The sequence below is a fragment of the Scatophagus argus genome, chromosome 22 (genome assembly GCF_020382885.2).
Source record: "Scatophagus argus isolate fScaArg1 chromosome 22, fScaArg1.pri, whole genome shotgun sequence".
NCBI classification, from domain to species: domain Eukaryota; kingdom Metazoa; phylum Chordata; class Actinopteri; family Scatophagidae; genus Scatophagus; species Scatophagus argus.
The window spans coordinates 10262442-10280071 of record NC_058514.1 but is presented as its reverse complement, the minus strand read 5'-3'; the positions used below and the strand labels follow the sequence as shown (position 1 = coordinate 10280071).

At 41.4% G+C, this 17630-nt stretch overlaps 1 protein-coding gene and 1 long non-coding RNA gene across 4 annotated transcripts in view; both read right to left on the bottom strand.

The window, feature by feature from the left end:
* LOC124053971 overlaps positions 1 to 3099 on the bottom strand; it is a 64459-nt gene extending 61360 nt beyond the window's left edge. Inside the window, exon 1 of the long non-coding RNA XR_006842288.1 lies at positions 3039 to 3099. This is a non-coding gene — a long non-coding RNA (uncharacterized LOC124053971). The remainder of the gene's footprint in view (positions 1 to 3038) is intronic.
* Positions 3100 to 4148: 1049 nt separating this feature from the next.
* Positions 4149 to 17630, bottom strand: part of dock4b (dedicator of cytokinesis 4b) — a 107757-nt gene continuing 94275 nt past the window's right edge. Inside the window, exons 47-52 of one of the 3 annotated variants that reach the window (XM_046378460.1) lie at positions 16551 to 16632; positions 15218 to 15327; positions 12990 to 13062; positions 10270 to 10386; positions 9396 to 9460; positions 4149 to 7060 (exon numbers count right to left, since the gene is read on the bottom strand). In XM_046378460.1, coding sequence (XP_046234416.1) covers positions 6605 to 7060; positions 9396 to 9460; positions 10270 to 10386; positions 12990 to 13062; positions 15218 to 15327; positions 16551 to 16632 — 903 coding nt within the window. In that variant the 3' untranslated portion in view covers positions 4149 to 6604. The remainder of the gene's footprint in view (positions 7061 to 9395; positions 9461 to 10269; positions 10387 to 12989; positions 13063 to 15217; positions 15328 to 16550; positions 16633 to 17630) is intronic. The other 2 variants (XM_046378461.1, XM_046378462.1) reach the window with 2 other exon arrangements.

The window sequence follows — 17630 nt, the reverse complement described above, 5'->3', positions numbered from 1 at the left end:
TCCAAGCTGTATAAGGTCTAATAGGAATCTGAGTAGAACCGAAGTACATGCTGCCATCCGGTGTCCTAACCCTAACCCCAGATTTAAAATGATGGCACAACTTCTACATTATAATGGACAAAGGCATTCACAGGATACAGTACAAGCCTTTAGAAATCCCAGTTTTCAGGTAACTGCTAACCCTGACGCTTGGAAAGACTTGAGCTCAAATTTTTCAGGGTCTGGACTTTGTTTTAAGAATACTGAATACTCTGGTTTCAATGTGTACCACACCGCATTGAAACAGTTGTTGTCCGTGGCTTCATTGGAAAGCAACTCCACTATATGCACTATTAACTACAGCTTTGATGTATCAGTGTTTCCTCTCAGAAATATCTGGTTGGTCATCTTGACATGAAGGTTAAAATAAGAACTTCAGCTATACCCAGGCATATTCTGACATAATTCTGATAGTTTTGGAAATATAGTGGCTATGTTCACAGATTTGCATATCGCAGAGTGGGCCACCTGGCTTGGCAAAGTTATGTGCTCTCTTGCTCTGTATGTATTGTTGTTACAACTGTTTTGGTTATTTTAAACTTTTCTTTTCATATGTGTTGTCTGCTTTATTGGTGCCTCAACTTATTGGATTTTTGGTTTCTTATTTGTTGCTGCACAGCTAAACTAGTTCGCTCTCTGTGGATTTATAAAGGTGGCAACTCTAATCAAATTGAATTATTCCTTTACCACTGTGAAGTGCTTTTATTTCAAACCATTTACTTTGCAGTCAAACTAAATTCACCAGAAAGTGCGACAACAGATGAATGCTTTAAACAATGAGGTAATTTGTATTATTAGCACTCAGTTTGAACCTTGCACTGCATGTTAACGCAGTGTTTTCAGAAAAAAAAAACAAAACACTGCACAAATCTGCAGCAATATATACAGTGTGTGTCTTCCAAGTGCACACATTCTCTCACACACACACATCATCATCATTTCCCTCATCTCTTTTTGCCTTGAATTGCTCTTCAGCATACAAAGCACTTGAAAAACTAGCAGTCAACTACCCGTTCAGCTGAGGCCTCCTCTGAGGACAGCGCAAGTCAAAAAATTAGACTTCACTCATCGTGCCATTAAAAACAACCTGGAGTATTTGAAGCTGTCAGGTAAAAATCCCCCATAAGCTGCTGAACACAACAGAGCAGATATAGGAGTGGAGCAGAAAGATAAAACACGCCATCTATTCTGTGCAAGCTCCTCTTTGAAAGTTCTCTTCGGTGTGTCTCTGAGATGGAGGTTCTTTGCTCCCTGCAGAGCTGCTCCAGCTTCTCCTCTCCCTGGAGAGATTTGCAGAGCGAGACAAACACCTTGGGTTTCTCTGCGGCTGTGTGTTCTCCAAAATTCGCCCCAGGCAACTTTAAATTAATACCTAGCACTGCCTTTCCCCTGATAATTATGTATCATCACCCATGAATGCTATAAACGAAGGAGGCTTTTATAATAGGGCTAAACTGTTATGCAAAAACCCCTGCGCTGGATATAATGAATGCTGCATCTTTCAGAAATGTGCTGAACGTGTCTACAATTACAGGGGGGAGCTGTGCAGGTTCATAATATTTACATGTTATTACAGCTCAGTCCCTTCCAGCTAAGGTTCCTTTTGTTGTAAGGTTGCTATCTGAGCCCGCGAATGCACGATGTCAATGCCTGGGATCAGCAGAAATTTGTTGGCTGCTTGACTCTATCCAGTCCTTTAACCAGGATGGGTTGTGTTTCCTTCTACTAAAGGCAGAAAGCAGCTTTTCTCTCAATAGTGGGCAGACCAACAAGCCTGAGGAGGTTTGCAACTGACAACAATTCTCCCTCCCTGAATGGCGCACGTCTCTCTGCACGTGTCCTCCTGTTGCAAAGGAGACTGTGCGATTAGCCACGAATTCATTCCTGACATGATAATTGCTGTCAAATTACAGCCAACCACCAACAATTATGATGAGTGCTGACAGGTGGAGCGTGTTCGTCTCCCAGTCACCACACATGCACTATGTTTATGGGCAAGAGAGTGAGGGAATGCGCGCAATTTATATGCACCAATGCAATTTGCAATTGTTCAAGGTCCCTCAGTCAAGCAGCACACCATGGTTTTTGTGTGTGTGTCTGTGGGGGGGGTGTTAATTGTTAGACGCTTTGTGATGAACAGGGAACTTTCTCCCTCGTGTGCATGTGTCTTCTGTTATCACACACCAGTAACTCATCTACAGCCTCTGAGTCACACGGGCCAGAGGGAGATTTCCACAGCCTGTGCAGAGCCAAGGATGCCAGAACAAGTGAGATTTATGAAGAGCAGCAGATTAGCAGTTTATTGAGCCAATGACACTTTCCATTCTAAACAAAATAAATAAATAAATCACTTAAAAACAGTATGCAGTGGTGAGTGAAATACAGTTTGCTTGTGATACAACATGGAAATTTCATGCAGTTAATTAAGTAAAGCGTAAACTGACCATTGAGCTGGCTCCTCAAAAACATCAACGTTGTATTAAAGTCCTAAAGACAAACTTTTCCTGGATGTTTCCTGGTCAGTCGTATCTTCAGCACGGTTGCCATTTTGGGACCTTGGCTGAAGTTAAATAAATTGGTCTAATTATGTGCATGCACACCTATTCACGTGCACGTTTGGACTAAATTTACCATTAGGGTTTTAGAATGTATCTACCTTTCATACATGGTGAAGTGAGGGTTTATGTTTAACGTTTAAGGATGTAGCCTGACGTCATTACCCAATGACTTAACCCCAGAGAAATAATCAAAGATATGCTTTAATCAAGTACTAAAAACCCAACCCGGGTTAAATGCATTTTAATCGCACAATTGTGAGTGCTGCTGCTATTTCAGAACCATGATCAGCACGGTGGATTTAGTAATTGTTTACTCAAACCTGACTAAGGATAAAAATAAATAAATAAACAGTCTAAAGTACCTCGGTGACGTTGAATGCAAAAACAACCACGCAATACACAATAATTAACCCCCAACATAATAAATATGACAGAACTTACCAGTTGTTTTTCCTTTAAGAAGCAGTCAGTTTTAAATCCAATGAAGCAAAAAAAGAAAAAAGAAATAAAATATACTGAAAACTAAATGAAATGTCCAATCCAACACGTGTGTGTCTTCATTTATGTCATTGACCACAATTGCGTCTGCGTCCTCTTCGTTAACGTTTTCAGTAGAGTAGTTTGGATTGAGGAGTTTTTGAGAAAAACACCTTAAGCCACTTTCGAGGTTCTTCCTCTGCTGTTGCCTTCATGGAGCCGTGTATTTTTCCCAATTTCAGCCAACACAGATAGTAGGCCGAACTCGCTCGGCCGTCGCGCAACACTCGCACTTACAGCATTTCTTTTAACGTTCGCTCACCAATCCGAGCCTACACTCATAGAATCTGGGTTTATGTGCGTAACCAACACTATCTTTGTTATGTCTTTAACCATAATACATTAGCCTGTTTATCCGCTCTTGTCCCAGTGAATTAGCTGACAGCGTGTGTCACATGCCAGAGAGCTGCAACCCTGCTTTTAGTTTGTTTCTGGGAAATCCAAAGAAATATGTCAATTCATCCAAATGGAGCAGCTAAACAATAAACCACAGCAATTTTGAATAGCGTAATAAATCTTCATATTTCAAAGATAATTTTTTTCCCCCACTAACTAATTGTGCTTTCAAGTGTTGACAGATTTACATAACACATGGCTCCTGGTCCTTCTCTAAATCATTTCCTGCTTCCTTCCAGAGTAGGAAGTAGGAGCACTCAATGTTTGTAGCTCATTAAACTGTGAGGAATAAGGCTGACATTCTCTCCTCAGTCAAAGATTAATTCATACTTACCAATACATTTTAAAAAATATAAAATTGTTTTCCCCCTTTTCATTTATTTTTTTAGCGATCTCTGTCAAGCATAACATATCCCCCATATGTTATGCTTGACAGAGATTTTGAAAATAAAATGAACCAAACCTCTTTACCTCTTTATCACTTCTATCCCCAATATGATATATTGTGCTTTCAGATGTACTGACATGGAATACCTGTCAACAGAAAATACGCTGAACTTGCTCAGCATTACATAAAATTGGAGCCAACTTTTCCCCTTTTTTGGTAGCAATTTTCATCTAGGATTCTTGGTTAGAGAAAAGACGTCAGTAAGAAAACATTTTTGTGGAACTGCACGCAAATCCTGAGTGATGCATTTACTACCGTGGGCCTCCTCAAATGGAATAACCAGAACTTGTTCTATTTTAATTCTTCTTGGTTCCCCTGGTGCTCCGTATTGCCTGTTGTTGCCGACACATCCTGTTAGCCTGGGGAAAATGGAAGATGATGAGGATCCTATGTAAGATATAATGAGTGCTTTCCATTGGGCAGCGTTACATGTACTGATGTTTACATTATCTGCTTCAAATCCCAAACACCAACAAGAAGCTGTGTCCATTCAGAGTTAGAGTTCACCAGCACGGTGACAGCCAAATGGTCCCCAGCTGGCTTCTCCCCATCAAACACCAAGCAGTCAATAATGAACTTTGTTAAAGGCAGTGCTGATGGCCAATCAACTTACATCTTTGGGTCATTAGTCACAAATCTACAAGCTCAACATAGAAATCTGTCAATCAATACACTGTATTACATAGGGCAGTTTATTGAACTTGTAAATGTTGTTAGGTGTCATTATGCATGACCTTAGTTTTTCTACACTCACAAAACCATAAAAGTTTGAACATTTATAATAATAATTTGCTGCTTCAACATTACATTCAAAGCTGTAAATTGTTATAGCTACATTTTGTTAAAAACACAGTATTTACATTAATTGTAATACACAAATTTTATATTTGGCATACTTACATTAATCTCATCATATAATTTACAGGTTCTCAAGTACTGATTAATGTGAATATTTAATCTCAAAAATTCACAACAAATCGAAAAGGAAATTAACAATACAAAAATTAAAACATACAAACAATACTAAAGCTAATTTCCCCACCCCAAAAAATGTTGCACGGTATTTTAAGATTGATGAATATTTTATGCCAAAATTTCTTCTATTTTACAAAACAATGAGAAACCTGCCTGCCACAGGACATTTAACTTCACTGCAGCAATGCAATGTGATTGAACTGAACGTCTATTTATAGGTCAGTCTACTCACATCCATCTTTTTAATCAATCACAAAGTAAATCTCAACTATACAAATATCTGACGACGATTGGTTTGTAAGTATTTCTCTAAAATAGAGTCAGTCCTCATCTGTTTTAAGCTGACTAACGACAGTGAAACTTTGTTCCAATTGCTGCTTTGTCAAATAGAGAGTTCATATTAACAGTACTGGTCATAATACGTACGATAAAGTCTTGTTTGTGCTTGTCTTGAGTTACATCTCATCAGTAGATTATAGTTTAATTAGGAGCGTTTGGGTAAAATCACTAAAAATTCTTTCTTAAAAGTGTCTTCTCGGCTGAGTATTTCCAAGAGTCTTGATTCCAGGCCCCATTTAAAAAAAGAAAAAAAAAGTTTCTTTACAAGCACATTGTACATTTTCCTTTGGCACATCATGCAGGACAGATAGGGTGTGTTCACATGAAGATTCACATCAATGGCAAATGTCCAGCTTCTAAGCATGCAGTTGTACTATTGTTTGGTCCAGGCTCACGATTTCATTGTGAATGGGGGCAGTTTTTGGTAAGTGTGAAAGATAAGAGGCTGATTTTAAGATTGTAGAGAGAACAGAGCAGTAGAAAGGTGTATTAAAATGGCAACTCCTCGCTGAAAAAAACTCTGGATTTCTGATTTACATACTGTATAATCATGATGAGTTAAAATAAGCCTCAGATCTGCTGTGCCCAAGTTACTTTTACCAATCTTGTTTTATAACGAGATAAAAATGACAAAATCTCTTGCGAAGCTGGCAAAAAATGCAAGTATGACAGCATTTTTTTCATTCACCGTCAAACATTTTTGTTTTTTGTGCCATTGCTTGAGTGGATATGACTATGGGAACACAACCTTGTCTACTTGTGAAATGCATACTCGAGGCCTCTAGCACCTTTTTAGCCGTACAGTATACAAATGTACAGAGTTGTTTAAAAAAAAACGAAAAAAAAACGTGCAAGACTCACGGATAAAAGACTCTGTTTCCAATACTTAAGGCAAAACAATTCTCATATATACCAATATACATATATTCCAGATTATTACATCTATCAAAACTGTGTTGTTCTAGAACGTTCTGGTAAACATATGCTGACTGACCGTGGTGATCTATTGTATGTACTAGAGCTAAAAGTGCGGAATGACCGAGTAAAAGTCAATGCAATGCCCTCTAGCAAATACAAAAAGAAACTTTCATTATCTGACAGTTTTTTCAGTTTGTTTGTTTTTTTTGTTTTTTTTTTTGACTGCCTGTTAATCTATAGACCTGTGTCTTTCATTGGAGTGTAGTTCAGGAACGCCAAACTGAAGATCACAAAAAAAAAAAGGAAAAGAAAAACAAGCGAGTGCCCAGTATAAAAGTGCAAAATACGCCAGTGTGTTTCTTCAAGCTCCAGACCTGGACCCGAACCAGCACCTCTATAGCTGGGACACCTTCCTGGGCAGAGGCCTTGGTCTGGGGACTCGAGGGTCAGAGGTCCCGTCCAGCTTCATGCTGCCCGTGCGGAGCTGGTGAGGCTTGGGTGGGAGGGCCGGAGGGTCCGTCTGTGGGGGGATGGAGAGACTGTGGGGCAGCGGCACAGGCCTGCGGGGGTTATTCCTCTCGTATACGCTGTAAGGGGGCGGGGTCTTGTTCTCCCTGCGGATTGGCTCATCTGAGCTGCTGGAGACAGAGTTTGGCAAGGTGGTGGGGGGAGGCAGCGGGTGGGGCGGGTGATCACCTGCTGGCAGCTCGGTGCCCGAAGCTTCCGAAACACTGCAGCGGCTGAGGGAGGAGATGCCACTGCTGTAGCTGCCAGAGAGGACGGGGGAGTTGGAGACCAGGCTGGTAGACTGGCACTCGGTGGGCGAAGGGGTAAAAGGTGGCACTGTGGTCTAGAGGGAGAGAAAGAATGGCAGGAAATCAACCGGTAAAAGGTGCAGAGCAAACCTCTGGCAACGACCTACAACACCTACCATATCAGTGATGGTGGATGCTGTCAGAGAGAAAATACACTTGAAACTTTCAGTGAGTAGCCTGGTTTTAACTTAACATCTAAATAATTTTCTAAGACAGCTTCCAGTGTCTGTTCTATAGTTAAAAATTGCCCTTCACACGGTCTCAGAGGCCGTATCTGTTTCGTCTCACCGACATCATTGGGTTCTGGCCTGTTAGTCAACCAAAGCCAGCATTTCCAACAGGTCATGTTGGGCTCCAGGAAAGTGAGACATTTTCAAACAATTTCTGACACTGTTTGGACTAAGCCGTTGTCAAGCAATTAACAGAGAAAATAATCCGTAAACAGAACTGCTCTGAGGTCTCTACCCTTAGTTTGGGAACTACATATAATGCAAATACCTCAGTTCAGATTTTTTTATATATTCTAAAAATCACAACAAAAATAAACTATTTAACTCTTAAATAGAGTGATTCAGTTATCATGCAACTACATTGTATGTATCCTCTGTTCTGCCATCTTCAACATGTGTGCTGATATAGCAACAATACATTTTTTTTTTCCAAAAAGAGGAAAATCAGTGAACAGATTGACAGGGACAGATTTTTCCACTCTGTCACCTAGCCCTGTGCACTGAGATGAAAAAAACGCAATATGGTACATTCCCCCTCCCCCCCTCAAAAATCTGATCACTCAACAAAATCTTTTTCTAAGCAATTACACCGTGCTGCCATTATATCTGCTAGAATTTAATTGGATCTAGTGGAGTATACAATTGATCAGTAATGCTGTATCGTTCATGCGACATGAGGCTGTGCAGAACGAGGGGTATCCATGGCCATGCACGACCGGACAAACCTTTTCACATCTGGAGCGAATGTGTTGAAAATCTGTGGATTTAATCCAGTGCTGACAAACAGTTTAAACTCCTGGCCCAGTTTTCTAGCGAGAAGCGAAAACTAAATATCATTTCGACCTCTGGAGACAAATATGTGCAGCCCTGTTGGAGTGGCACCATGTGTTTTCTGCAGGTTCACTACTGTCCTGCGGTTTGTGGCCTGGTAATGGGCCCCTGGCTGCACTGACTGATGCGTGTGTTCGCCGTGTGTGCCTTCATGTGCCGGATAATGGGGCCTGTTGGAGGTCCGTGGAGGAGCCGACTCTGGCTGTGCGGTGATGGGCAGCTCGGCACTTCGCTCCAGGCCTCCTCTATTGCCACGGCACACTCTCACAAACACACACATAAATGTGGTGACATGCGCACACCTAACTACACACACTAGACTGATTGACAGAGCACGCTGAGCGCCAAGCTGTCACTCACACTTTGGTTTTCAGAGTTGTTCTCTCTCTCTCTCTCTCTCTGTCTCACCGCCTCACACACACACACGCCAAACTAACACACAAAAACAACCACATTCTTGGTAGTTGTCACATGTAAGAAGACATCACACCTGCAACAAAGCCTGCAGCTTAGCGCTGTAGCTTGTGACAAACCCACAAAGACGACAACAGCTAACTGGAGACAAGCTTCAGTTCATCAGAGTTTCAAAACAGCTCTCTACCCTCATTAAGAGCTCACTTGAAGCTTCGCTAACCTTTCCTAGACCTCTCCTGCTTCTGCAGACTGCTATTAACTAGGCTCATTAACAATAAATGAGAGCTTGGAGACAAAGCAGGAGTAATCTGTTTAACTGTAGATAAACATATAAACACCTGAGGTCAGAGACATGTTTTAACACATCTCAGAGAAGGGAACATTCAGTTCAAGTCTTACTGCAAAAGTAGTAAAAGAATACATGAACAGGGTTCAGACTTTGAAATTTAGATTAACTAGTCCATGTTGTGATTTCGAAAAAAAATCTGGTTTTGTATTTTTTGGCTAGCAGTCCAGGTGACATCCTCTCAGAACTTGAATTAAATGCAGCAGACACCAGTCAGCATCTAACAGGTGTACGTTTAGCCAATATGAGAAATGCCCTCCAGCCAGCCCCACTTTGGGTTCTCGCTGGGACAGCCGTGTCATAAAAACTACAAAATCAGCAGCACTGGAGCACTTAGCGGCTTCAGTGAACAGTAATGCAAAGCTCCCGGGCCTTGGCACAGAGTAGGATAAAGACCCTGGAGCCGGCCGGTAAGACGCTAGCAGTGCAGGATAAAGGCCCCCCGAGGCTGTCACTAAGCAAGGCCGGGCTGTCTCAGGGAAAAAGAATGAGAAACTAAAGAAAAAGCTCCAAAAAACTCAGGAAATGAGTGACAGAAGAAGAACCAACCTTTTGTGGCGATCTGGACGCGGAGACTGGGGACTGCGACCTCATGTTTTTAGCCGAGGAGCCTCCTGACAGCCAGATGAAAGAGAGGGGCAGAAGAAGAAAAGAGGGCACATTCAAATTAGGGGACCGTTTTATCCCATTTACTGTGATGACACAGCATGAGTCACGCGAACATACATATACACACACACAGAGCTGCAAGGGCCAGTGGCTTAAAGCATCAATGAGTCAAATAAGCGCTGATGTTCTGCAGGTCCTTGAGGCTGCCTTGAGCTGTTTCTACATTCAACAGCTGCTACTGCTTTATGCAATGAGGGCAGAAAAAGTGTGTGTGTGTGTTGTGGGGAGCGCTACATATGCTTATTGAGCTGCTGGCTAATACAATATATCAGAAAGCACTGGGGAATAAGTCAAATCTGTTGCATCTGTAAATACTGTGAGTAAATAAGTAAAACACTGTTTGAGTTGATGGTGGGGAAAACTGTGGCTGAGATGTAATGACATGCGATTCCCAGGGGGCTTAAAAGGAAGAAAACAACAACCACAAATCCAGGAACTGACTTGAATTTCACTTGGGATTGACCCCAGCCCCCTCAAAGTCCACACACATTCTCACACTTGCTCTGAGCTGCACTAAAACAGCAGAAAATTTCAAATCAGCATTTCAAGCCAGTTAGTAAAGAAAACGCTGTCGTGCTCATGTGGATGATAGCAGGCAGCAGCGAGCCAGGAAAACAGTTACCTGGAGATGGGACTCAGATGGGAAAATGTTACAGTAGAAGGAGGTAGAGAAAGCACCAGGTGTCAAAAGTCAGAGTGGAAAATTAGTAGCATTCTCCATCGCGTGGGAATTCGCCATCATTGGCCAGTTTACCTGCGTACGGTGGCCTAGGAGGTACGGGAGGGCCTAGCAATTTGCCAACAGAGTCAGAGAAGGATGGAGCGCCCTCCTTGACACTGTCAAGGCTCCAGCTACTGGGTGTGGGTTTCACTTGCAGTACACAGAAACATGGCAAGTCACTCAACACGTTATGAGGTTACACAAGACAACATGGAGAACACAGTGGAATCGTGCACATTTCAGATGGATGGTATGGAACCCGGAAGGTAATTAAAAACGAGCTGACCGTCACGTATTCAGCACACGTCACACTGCAGGTCACACCAAACGTACAGGAAGGCACAAACGTCTTTGCTCTGTCAGATTCCCATCAGGCAGCATATGAAGCTGAATTTAGACTTTTTGTTATTTCACATGGCTAATACCTGTGTTTTCTTTTTTTTTTACTGAGGGCACAGTTGGGAAGGTTGACCAGGATTAAGCAATATTTAAAGCAAAATCTGACGACAGCAAGTGGATTTGTTTGGTCACTGATTAAACACCCAAACAGTCCTCATTAGGCAGATTAACTGAGTTAAACATTTAATACATTCAACCTAATTCAACCTGAATATGTTTGTTTTTTTGACTTTTTGGTGCTGTATATTTAATCATATTACAATATTTAATCTTACAGAGCAATGCTTAAAACATTTTCAGAAGCTTTTAGCATTGCCTTTTCTCCTTTAGTTCTTTTTAATCTATTAAGTCTTAATGGAAGTCTGAGGCCATTTGTTGTGTCGCTGCTGTTTGTTGTTACTTTTTGTCTTACCTCCTGCCCGGTCTCTCTTGCCCTTTCCAGAGAGACTGCAGATGGTTTTTGCTCCACAAATGTTTTTCTTTGTTCCTTCGCAGAATCAGGAACATTTGCTAACATTGCTGGCAGAGATATGACTTTAAGGTCAAGCTGTTAAACTAAAATGTGAAGAGGCAATAGTCGAGGGTGGTGGAAGATTTTGGTTTTTTTATCCATTAAGAGCACATAACATCTGACACTAATTAGTCCATATTTTCCTTTTTAAATGCTGAGAAAAATTACAATGTATTTCATCATAGACTTTTACTTTTCATGGCTACTTTTTATTTGGTTTTGTGTTGTTTTTCAGAGAATATGGAAAAAAGGCTGAGACAAATAACAGTTCTGTGCAATGCCACACTTGCACATTTGGTGTGAGAACAGACTAACAGAGTTCCTAAATATACTGTAGATGTCATATCATAAGGAATACACCATACTACACCTCACTTAACAATCAGTACTTTTGGTAGGAATCACAGACAGTCCATGTTTCAGCCTTCAGGTTTATACTTAAGCTCTTAAATCGCTACAGAAATGGCTACACTTGGAGTATCGATAAACTACTTTATTGAATTTATCTAAAGAGGGATTAATAAAGTTCTTTCTGGCTTCTTCAAGTACAAACATTTCTGTAGAAATAAAATGTAATCAGACTCTATAATAGAGATCACAGTCAGGGTGACTGGTCAGGTCATGGTTTAGAATAGCTGAGGTAGTTGTTTATTTTGTTTTTTTTTTATTTCATTTTCATTTTCCTGTAGACTGGTGTCGTATTTCAGCAACACTCTCTATTTGGTAGCTGGAGTTATAATTTAAGGTTCAAGGAAGAAGATGCAACAAACAACACTTTGACACAATCACAGGTTTTGTGTAAATCTTGGCACCTTTTCGTCATCGTCGTATGCATGGAGGTGTCCCGCCTGCCATATTGTGGCAGCTCATCTATCTCTCGCTGCATTATTTAAAGATCACACTCGAATCACGTCGAAAGGTGCGTGTTTGTGTGAGAGTCACGAGGAAGCTATCACATCCTCACTCCTCACCTCTTTATTTTTTTTTTATTATTAAGGCTTTCTAATTATTTCAGTGTTCTGACAAATTTCACGAGTTCATTTTAAAAAACAGTCTTGCAGAAGTTCAGAAGAAAAGCAATCTCACGCTTCAGTTTTTTTTTTTTTTTTGCTTTTAATTACATATCAGCTCTGAGTCTCAATTGAAGGGGATATTTTTCCCAAAAAATTCAAGAAATGTGGTAGGCTGTGCTGAGCAAAAATGACAACCAGGGGGCTTAACTAATAGATGTGCATTCATACATATGAAAGTCACACACGTCATCAGCGTCGCAGGAACACTACCTGCCATTTCATTACTCGTTCAGGATGAGGGAAGATGAAACACTGTGATCTAGACAGTGCGTCTGGTTAGGAGTCGGAGGAAAATGGAGCCCAGCATGTGTGTGCGTGTGTGTGTGTGTGTGCTCCCTGAAGCAGCTGTGTGAAAACAGATGCCTCCAGTCACTCTGTGGTCAAACTGTCACACTCAAACCCAGCATGGCCGGCGGTGTAAGCATCGGTGAGTAATTGGGAAGAACGCCTGTGACTGCGGCTGTGTTATTGTTCTCCATTTGAAGAGAGCTTTTGTTAAGAAATTCTGCAGGAATTACGCTTAATAGACACATGCTGGGGGACTTAGAATAAATGCTTTTAAATAACAAGACGCACACAAAACCATAAAAATAAAATTAAACAAATAGCTTAGAACAGGCTTAATAACAAAGTGTCTGCATATGTTTGCATTAATATTCTGCTGGAAGGGACTCCCTGCAGTCAGAATGTAACTGTTTCTGAGGATGTGGCCAATCGTGAGCGTGCCCAAGGGAAGGATGTAAAAGAATGAGCTAAATGCAGTGTTTTACCTTTGTCTGGGGCTGAGAGGTTGGGGTCACTCCTTGGTAAAGTGGTGTCGCCTATCTGATGAGGAGGAGCTCTCTGCATACGGGAGAAAAAAGAAAACAGTCCACAATTACTGTCAAGCGCACGCAGCATGAAACAGCCCGTGTGTGGGATAACACAGGTAAATGCCAACTTTAACGCACAGGGGAATAATTGGAGTTTGGACGGCAAAAATAAATATCAAGGTGTGAAATCTTTTCCCCAACAATTTCAAAAGAAGAGAAGGAGGAAGACGCAGACAGCAGCAGAGTCAGACAGACAGAGGAGGGAGAGGGACTGAATGTGTAATGACCTTTATGTCAAGTGTGATATTTGTAGAAGTGGGTGAGTGCTCCCCCACCCTCAGAGGTACAAAAATAAGATGGCATCTCCTCACCCCGTTTCTCTAATTACAGTGATACCAGCCGTCAATGTTTCTAATCATCAATATTCCATTAGCGGCTAATAGCGAGTCCTTCACTGCTGTCAGGGTGGAAATAATGGTCAGGCCTCTTAGCGTCTATTGACTTAAAACACTTCTTTTGATCCTCGCAAACAGTGTGAGAAATAACAAAAAGAAAACAGGGTCAACTGTGCCAATAGCGTCAGCGCTGACTGTAAGAAATGAAAGAGCCTTGAAAAACAAACACATTATTTTTCTCTTGCAGCAGCTTTGTCACAGAGGACGGGTGTGCGACTGCGTTCTGTGCTGCCCTTCAGCTGGAAAGGAAACCGCAGTATCATGTTGTTCTTGGTGTTTTTTGTTCTTGTAACATTAGCCTGCTGTACTGGACTTTATTTTTAAAAAGAGAAAATGAGGCAAGCGGTGACTATCTGACTTTAATAAGGTATCAGGAGTCACCCGTCGAGACGTGCTGTACAATACGTGCAAGTGACCTTGTTTTCTGCATCAGTGTGCACCTTATGGCTGGCTGCTGTACTGAGCAGTATGGAGCAATGAAAATCTAAATTTTATCAAATCACACGCACTTGAAAGACAGGTGGAGCCGGCGAAAAAGAACACAACCATCTGTAAGCGTCACAAATGAGAGGAAAGTGACTGTTCAGCTTCCATCACCAGGATGGAAAACAAAAAACAGCAGATACATCCATCTGCTCACAATATAGATGCAAAGAGGGAGCACAAGTGCTTTCTCCACTCTGTATTCCCATTTCAAAGGATGATGTTAAGGTCCTAAAGGTTTAAATATTGGCCCTATTTCTGAGAATTTATGTTTTGTTCATCAGTTTGGCACGACAGAAGGCCACTATAAAGCCCACGAGGTTTTGGTCAGCTTTGCTATAGAGGAGAGGAGCTGTGGTGAACTCAACCACTTCTTTGCGGCAGTTAGGAAAAAGACACAGCAACTTAACTACTAAAAACATTATCAGTTTTCTCATCTTTAGTTTCTATCTACGTCAGTGGTTCACAGAACAGAATTTAAAGCACCATGGTGCTTTATGTGTCATGGTCAACTTCTCCCGTTACACCTGAATGTACACTGTGTTGGATTTTGATGGTTAATCCAGGGAAAAGGATGTTTTCTAACACAGTTGGGCATGTTCTGGACTGATGATTCTGATTAGAGAGCTTCATGCCCACTGAAGCTGTGAGACACCTCACACTGTCTATGGAGAAGATGAACTGGACATTAACTACACCAGCCTCTGGTGCCGGAAAAAGCTCCTTCCACTTTGTAACTCTATTGCGATTCTTTGGGAATGCTAATATGCTAAAGGCCTTTGTGACGCTACATGTGGAACAATGGCATTTCAGTTTGTAAATCAGAATTTTTTTTTCCCAGTTTCCTGCCTCACAAAAGTTTTGGTTCAGCTTATGTGTGTGTACATACAATGCTGGCTTATTGTTCATTAACAAAGTGAAAAATCAGGGCCCATTTTTCATTCACTGAAAGGTCAAAAGCTTATTTGTCTTTCTATTTTTTTTTACTTGCTTTTTCTTTGCCTATAAATATTCTTATACTTTTGATTGGACTTAAAAGGGTGACCTATAATCACTTGTTAACATGCAGAGGGCTGCCTTGACTTGACACTTAAAATGAGTTTTATAATGGAACGTGAGGTACAGCGGCATTCGATAAATGGCTCAACCGTGCCATTCATTCTGGTTTAACTGCCCACACCTCAGTGTGTGTAGATGAATGTATGTGTGAGAGTGTGTGTGGGTGTGTGTGTGTGTGTATGTGTTAACCTGTGCAGGGTCCAGAGGGTTGGGGAAGATGGCGCTGACTGGTCTCTCTCGTGGAGACAGACAGGCGTTGTCTCTGGAATGCTTGTGTTTCTCTGCCATCTGGGGTGAACCTGGAACGGACAACGTGAGATATTAGAGCAGAAACAAAAATACACAGACACACACACACACAAGTGCATGTGCAACACATGAGGGACCAAATAGCAGCAAGGTGTTAGACTATTACCCACAAATACTGGCAATCAGGAAAGGCCAATTTCTTTTTCTGCCTCCAAGCCTCTCCACCATTCTTTCAGCCTCGCTGGCTCCACAGCATGATAAATGGCCTCCTCCCCCCCCCCACTCCACACACATACACACTCTCCTCAGTTCCACTGGACAATCACACCAGACAGGAACACATGCTAACCCTTGACAGAGAAACATATGTAACGGACGCACGCCGAGTCAAAACACGAAAGCCCACACAAACGCACGTAAATACTCACTCGCACCATTTTCACAGCACTTCCCCTCATCTGGTGTTAGTCACTGTGCAGATCTTGATCCATTAGCGAATGTGATGCCACTTGGAAGGCTATCATATGAGTATGAGATAGCCATCGCTGGCTCTCATTCAGATAACACACGAGCAATAATTCTCTCCAGGCTTTATGGGTAGACAGAGGCCACTTTTATAAGGGCGACGCCCGGTGCCAGGAGCTTGCCAAAGGGGAGTGTATACGCCTCCATAAACGTCTTCATATATTCTTACTTTTTATGATGTGGATCAGGCAGGAACACGTTTGCACATTTGAGCGCAGCGTGATAAGAGGGCAGACAGAAAGGGTATTATATTCACACTGAAGCATAGAGGAGACTCGGCCCGGGCAGCGGTGGAGATTGCGTTGAAGACGGAGCGGGATACTCCATAGAGCCGTAATCATTTCTTACTCTCTTTTGCCCTGTCTTGCATGTTCGCTGGCTCCATGTTTCTTTCAACCGCATTTGTCTTCATGTTTCAGCCCATCTCATTTTTCATCTCAGCTCATTTCGTATTCTGTCTATCTTTCAGTCTCAAACCTCTCTATTTATTATTCTTTTCTTTATTTAGCACCTCATCTCCCTTCTCCTGTGTGCATCCCTACCTGTCGCCTGACCTCAATAACCTCACCAGCAGGGATGCTGCTGTGGTTTGAAAGAACACCATCTCACGAAAAGGTCAAAGGTGTGTCCGAATGTTCGCCGTGTCCTGCAAAACCTTTGCTTTCCTCCTCCGCTTGAGTCACTCTGGACTGAAATATCAGCTAAAAGCCGACGGTGTGTAGCGTTGTGAAATGAGTGCAAGCCTCACCTCTGGCACTGGAAGGGGCTGAGCTGGTGACATTGGGCGAGGCAGAATGGTTGGAACTGAGGCTTGAGGTAGACGGACTGGGCTGTGGGTGGGATGACAAGAACTGCATCATGAACCAGAACGTTGTCAACATTAATTACCTTTTACATATGAAGTAGCTTACTGGATAATGCAGTTTTAAGAAAGAAACTATGATAAATGGAACTAAAAAAATGCTCTTTAAGTGATATTGTCTTATTCTATTTATTAAAGGCTTCATTTAAAGGATTAATCAGAGGTTTTAGCAAAATCCATTTTTCAAAGCTCACTAATTAATAACATTTTACATTTTGTTTGCTAAAGCTGTACAAAACCAAAAGTACAAAAACATCAAACAGGGGTTATGTTAGACTTTCCCAGGCCAAAGGCAGTGACTGCCTGATGTCTGCGGCTGTTGCCTGGCAACCACACGGTGATGACAAGACTAAGTCATACGTCTGCTGCTGATAGCTTTATATTTACTGGGCAGACATGAGAGTGTATTCCTCTTGTTCCCTAAGTCAGTAAGGATATTTATAAGAATATTAAGAACATAACAAGGTAACTATTGCTTATTATGGCAATTATTATTTATTATTATAATTAATTAAAATTGTTATTTTTTTAATATATTTTAATAAGAATCCACAAATATTAATAATATTAAAAAGCACTGTAAAACTACTATTTCTATAGATACAGTTTTAATTTTATGTCTATATAAACTTGTAAACAAATACTGTTTCAAGAATACACCTTCAGGCTCAGTTTACTCAGTAATGTTTAAGCAAATATGGCAAGCTGTGCACATTAGTGTATATATATATATACAGTATATAAATATTCCACAAACACACTAACATCCTCATTCACTGAAAAAACATTCAAAAAAACTGTCTGAAGTCTTTAAAATATCGGGTGTGGGGTCTTTCTGTGATAATATTTGCATTCAGGATCACTGGTCAGTGAATTGTACTTGATCTGCAGAATAAAAGCTATGATGTTCAAAAACATTACTGTAATAGGTTCAGTCAGATCCACTACAACTACGACAGCCTTGTT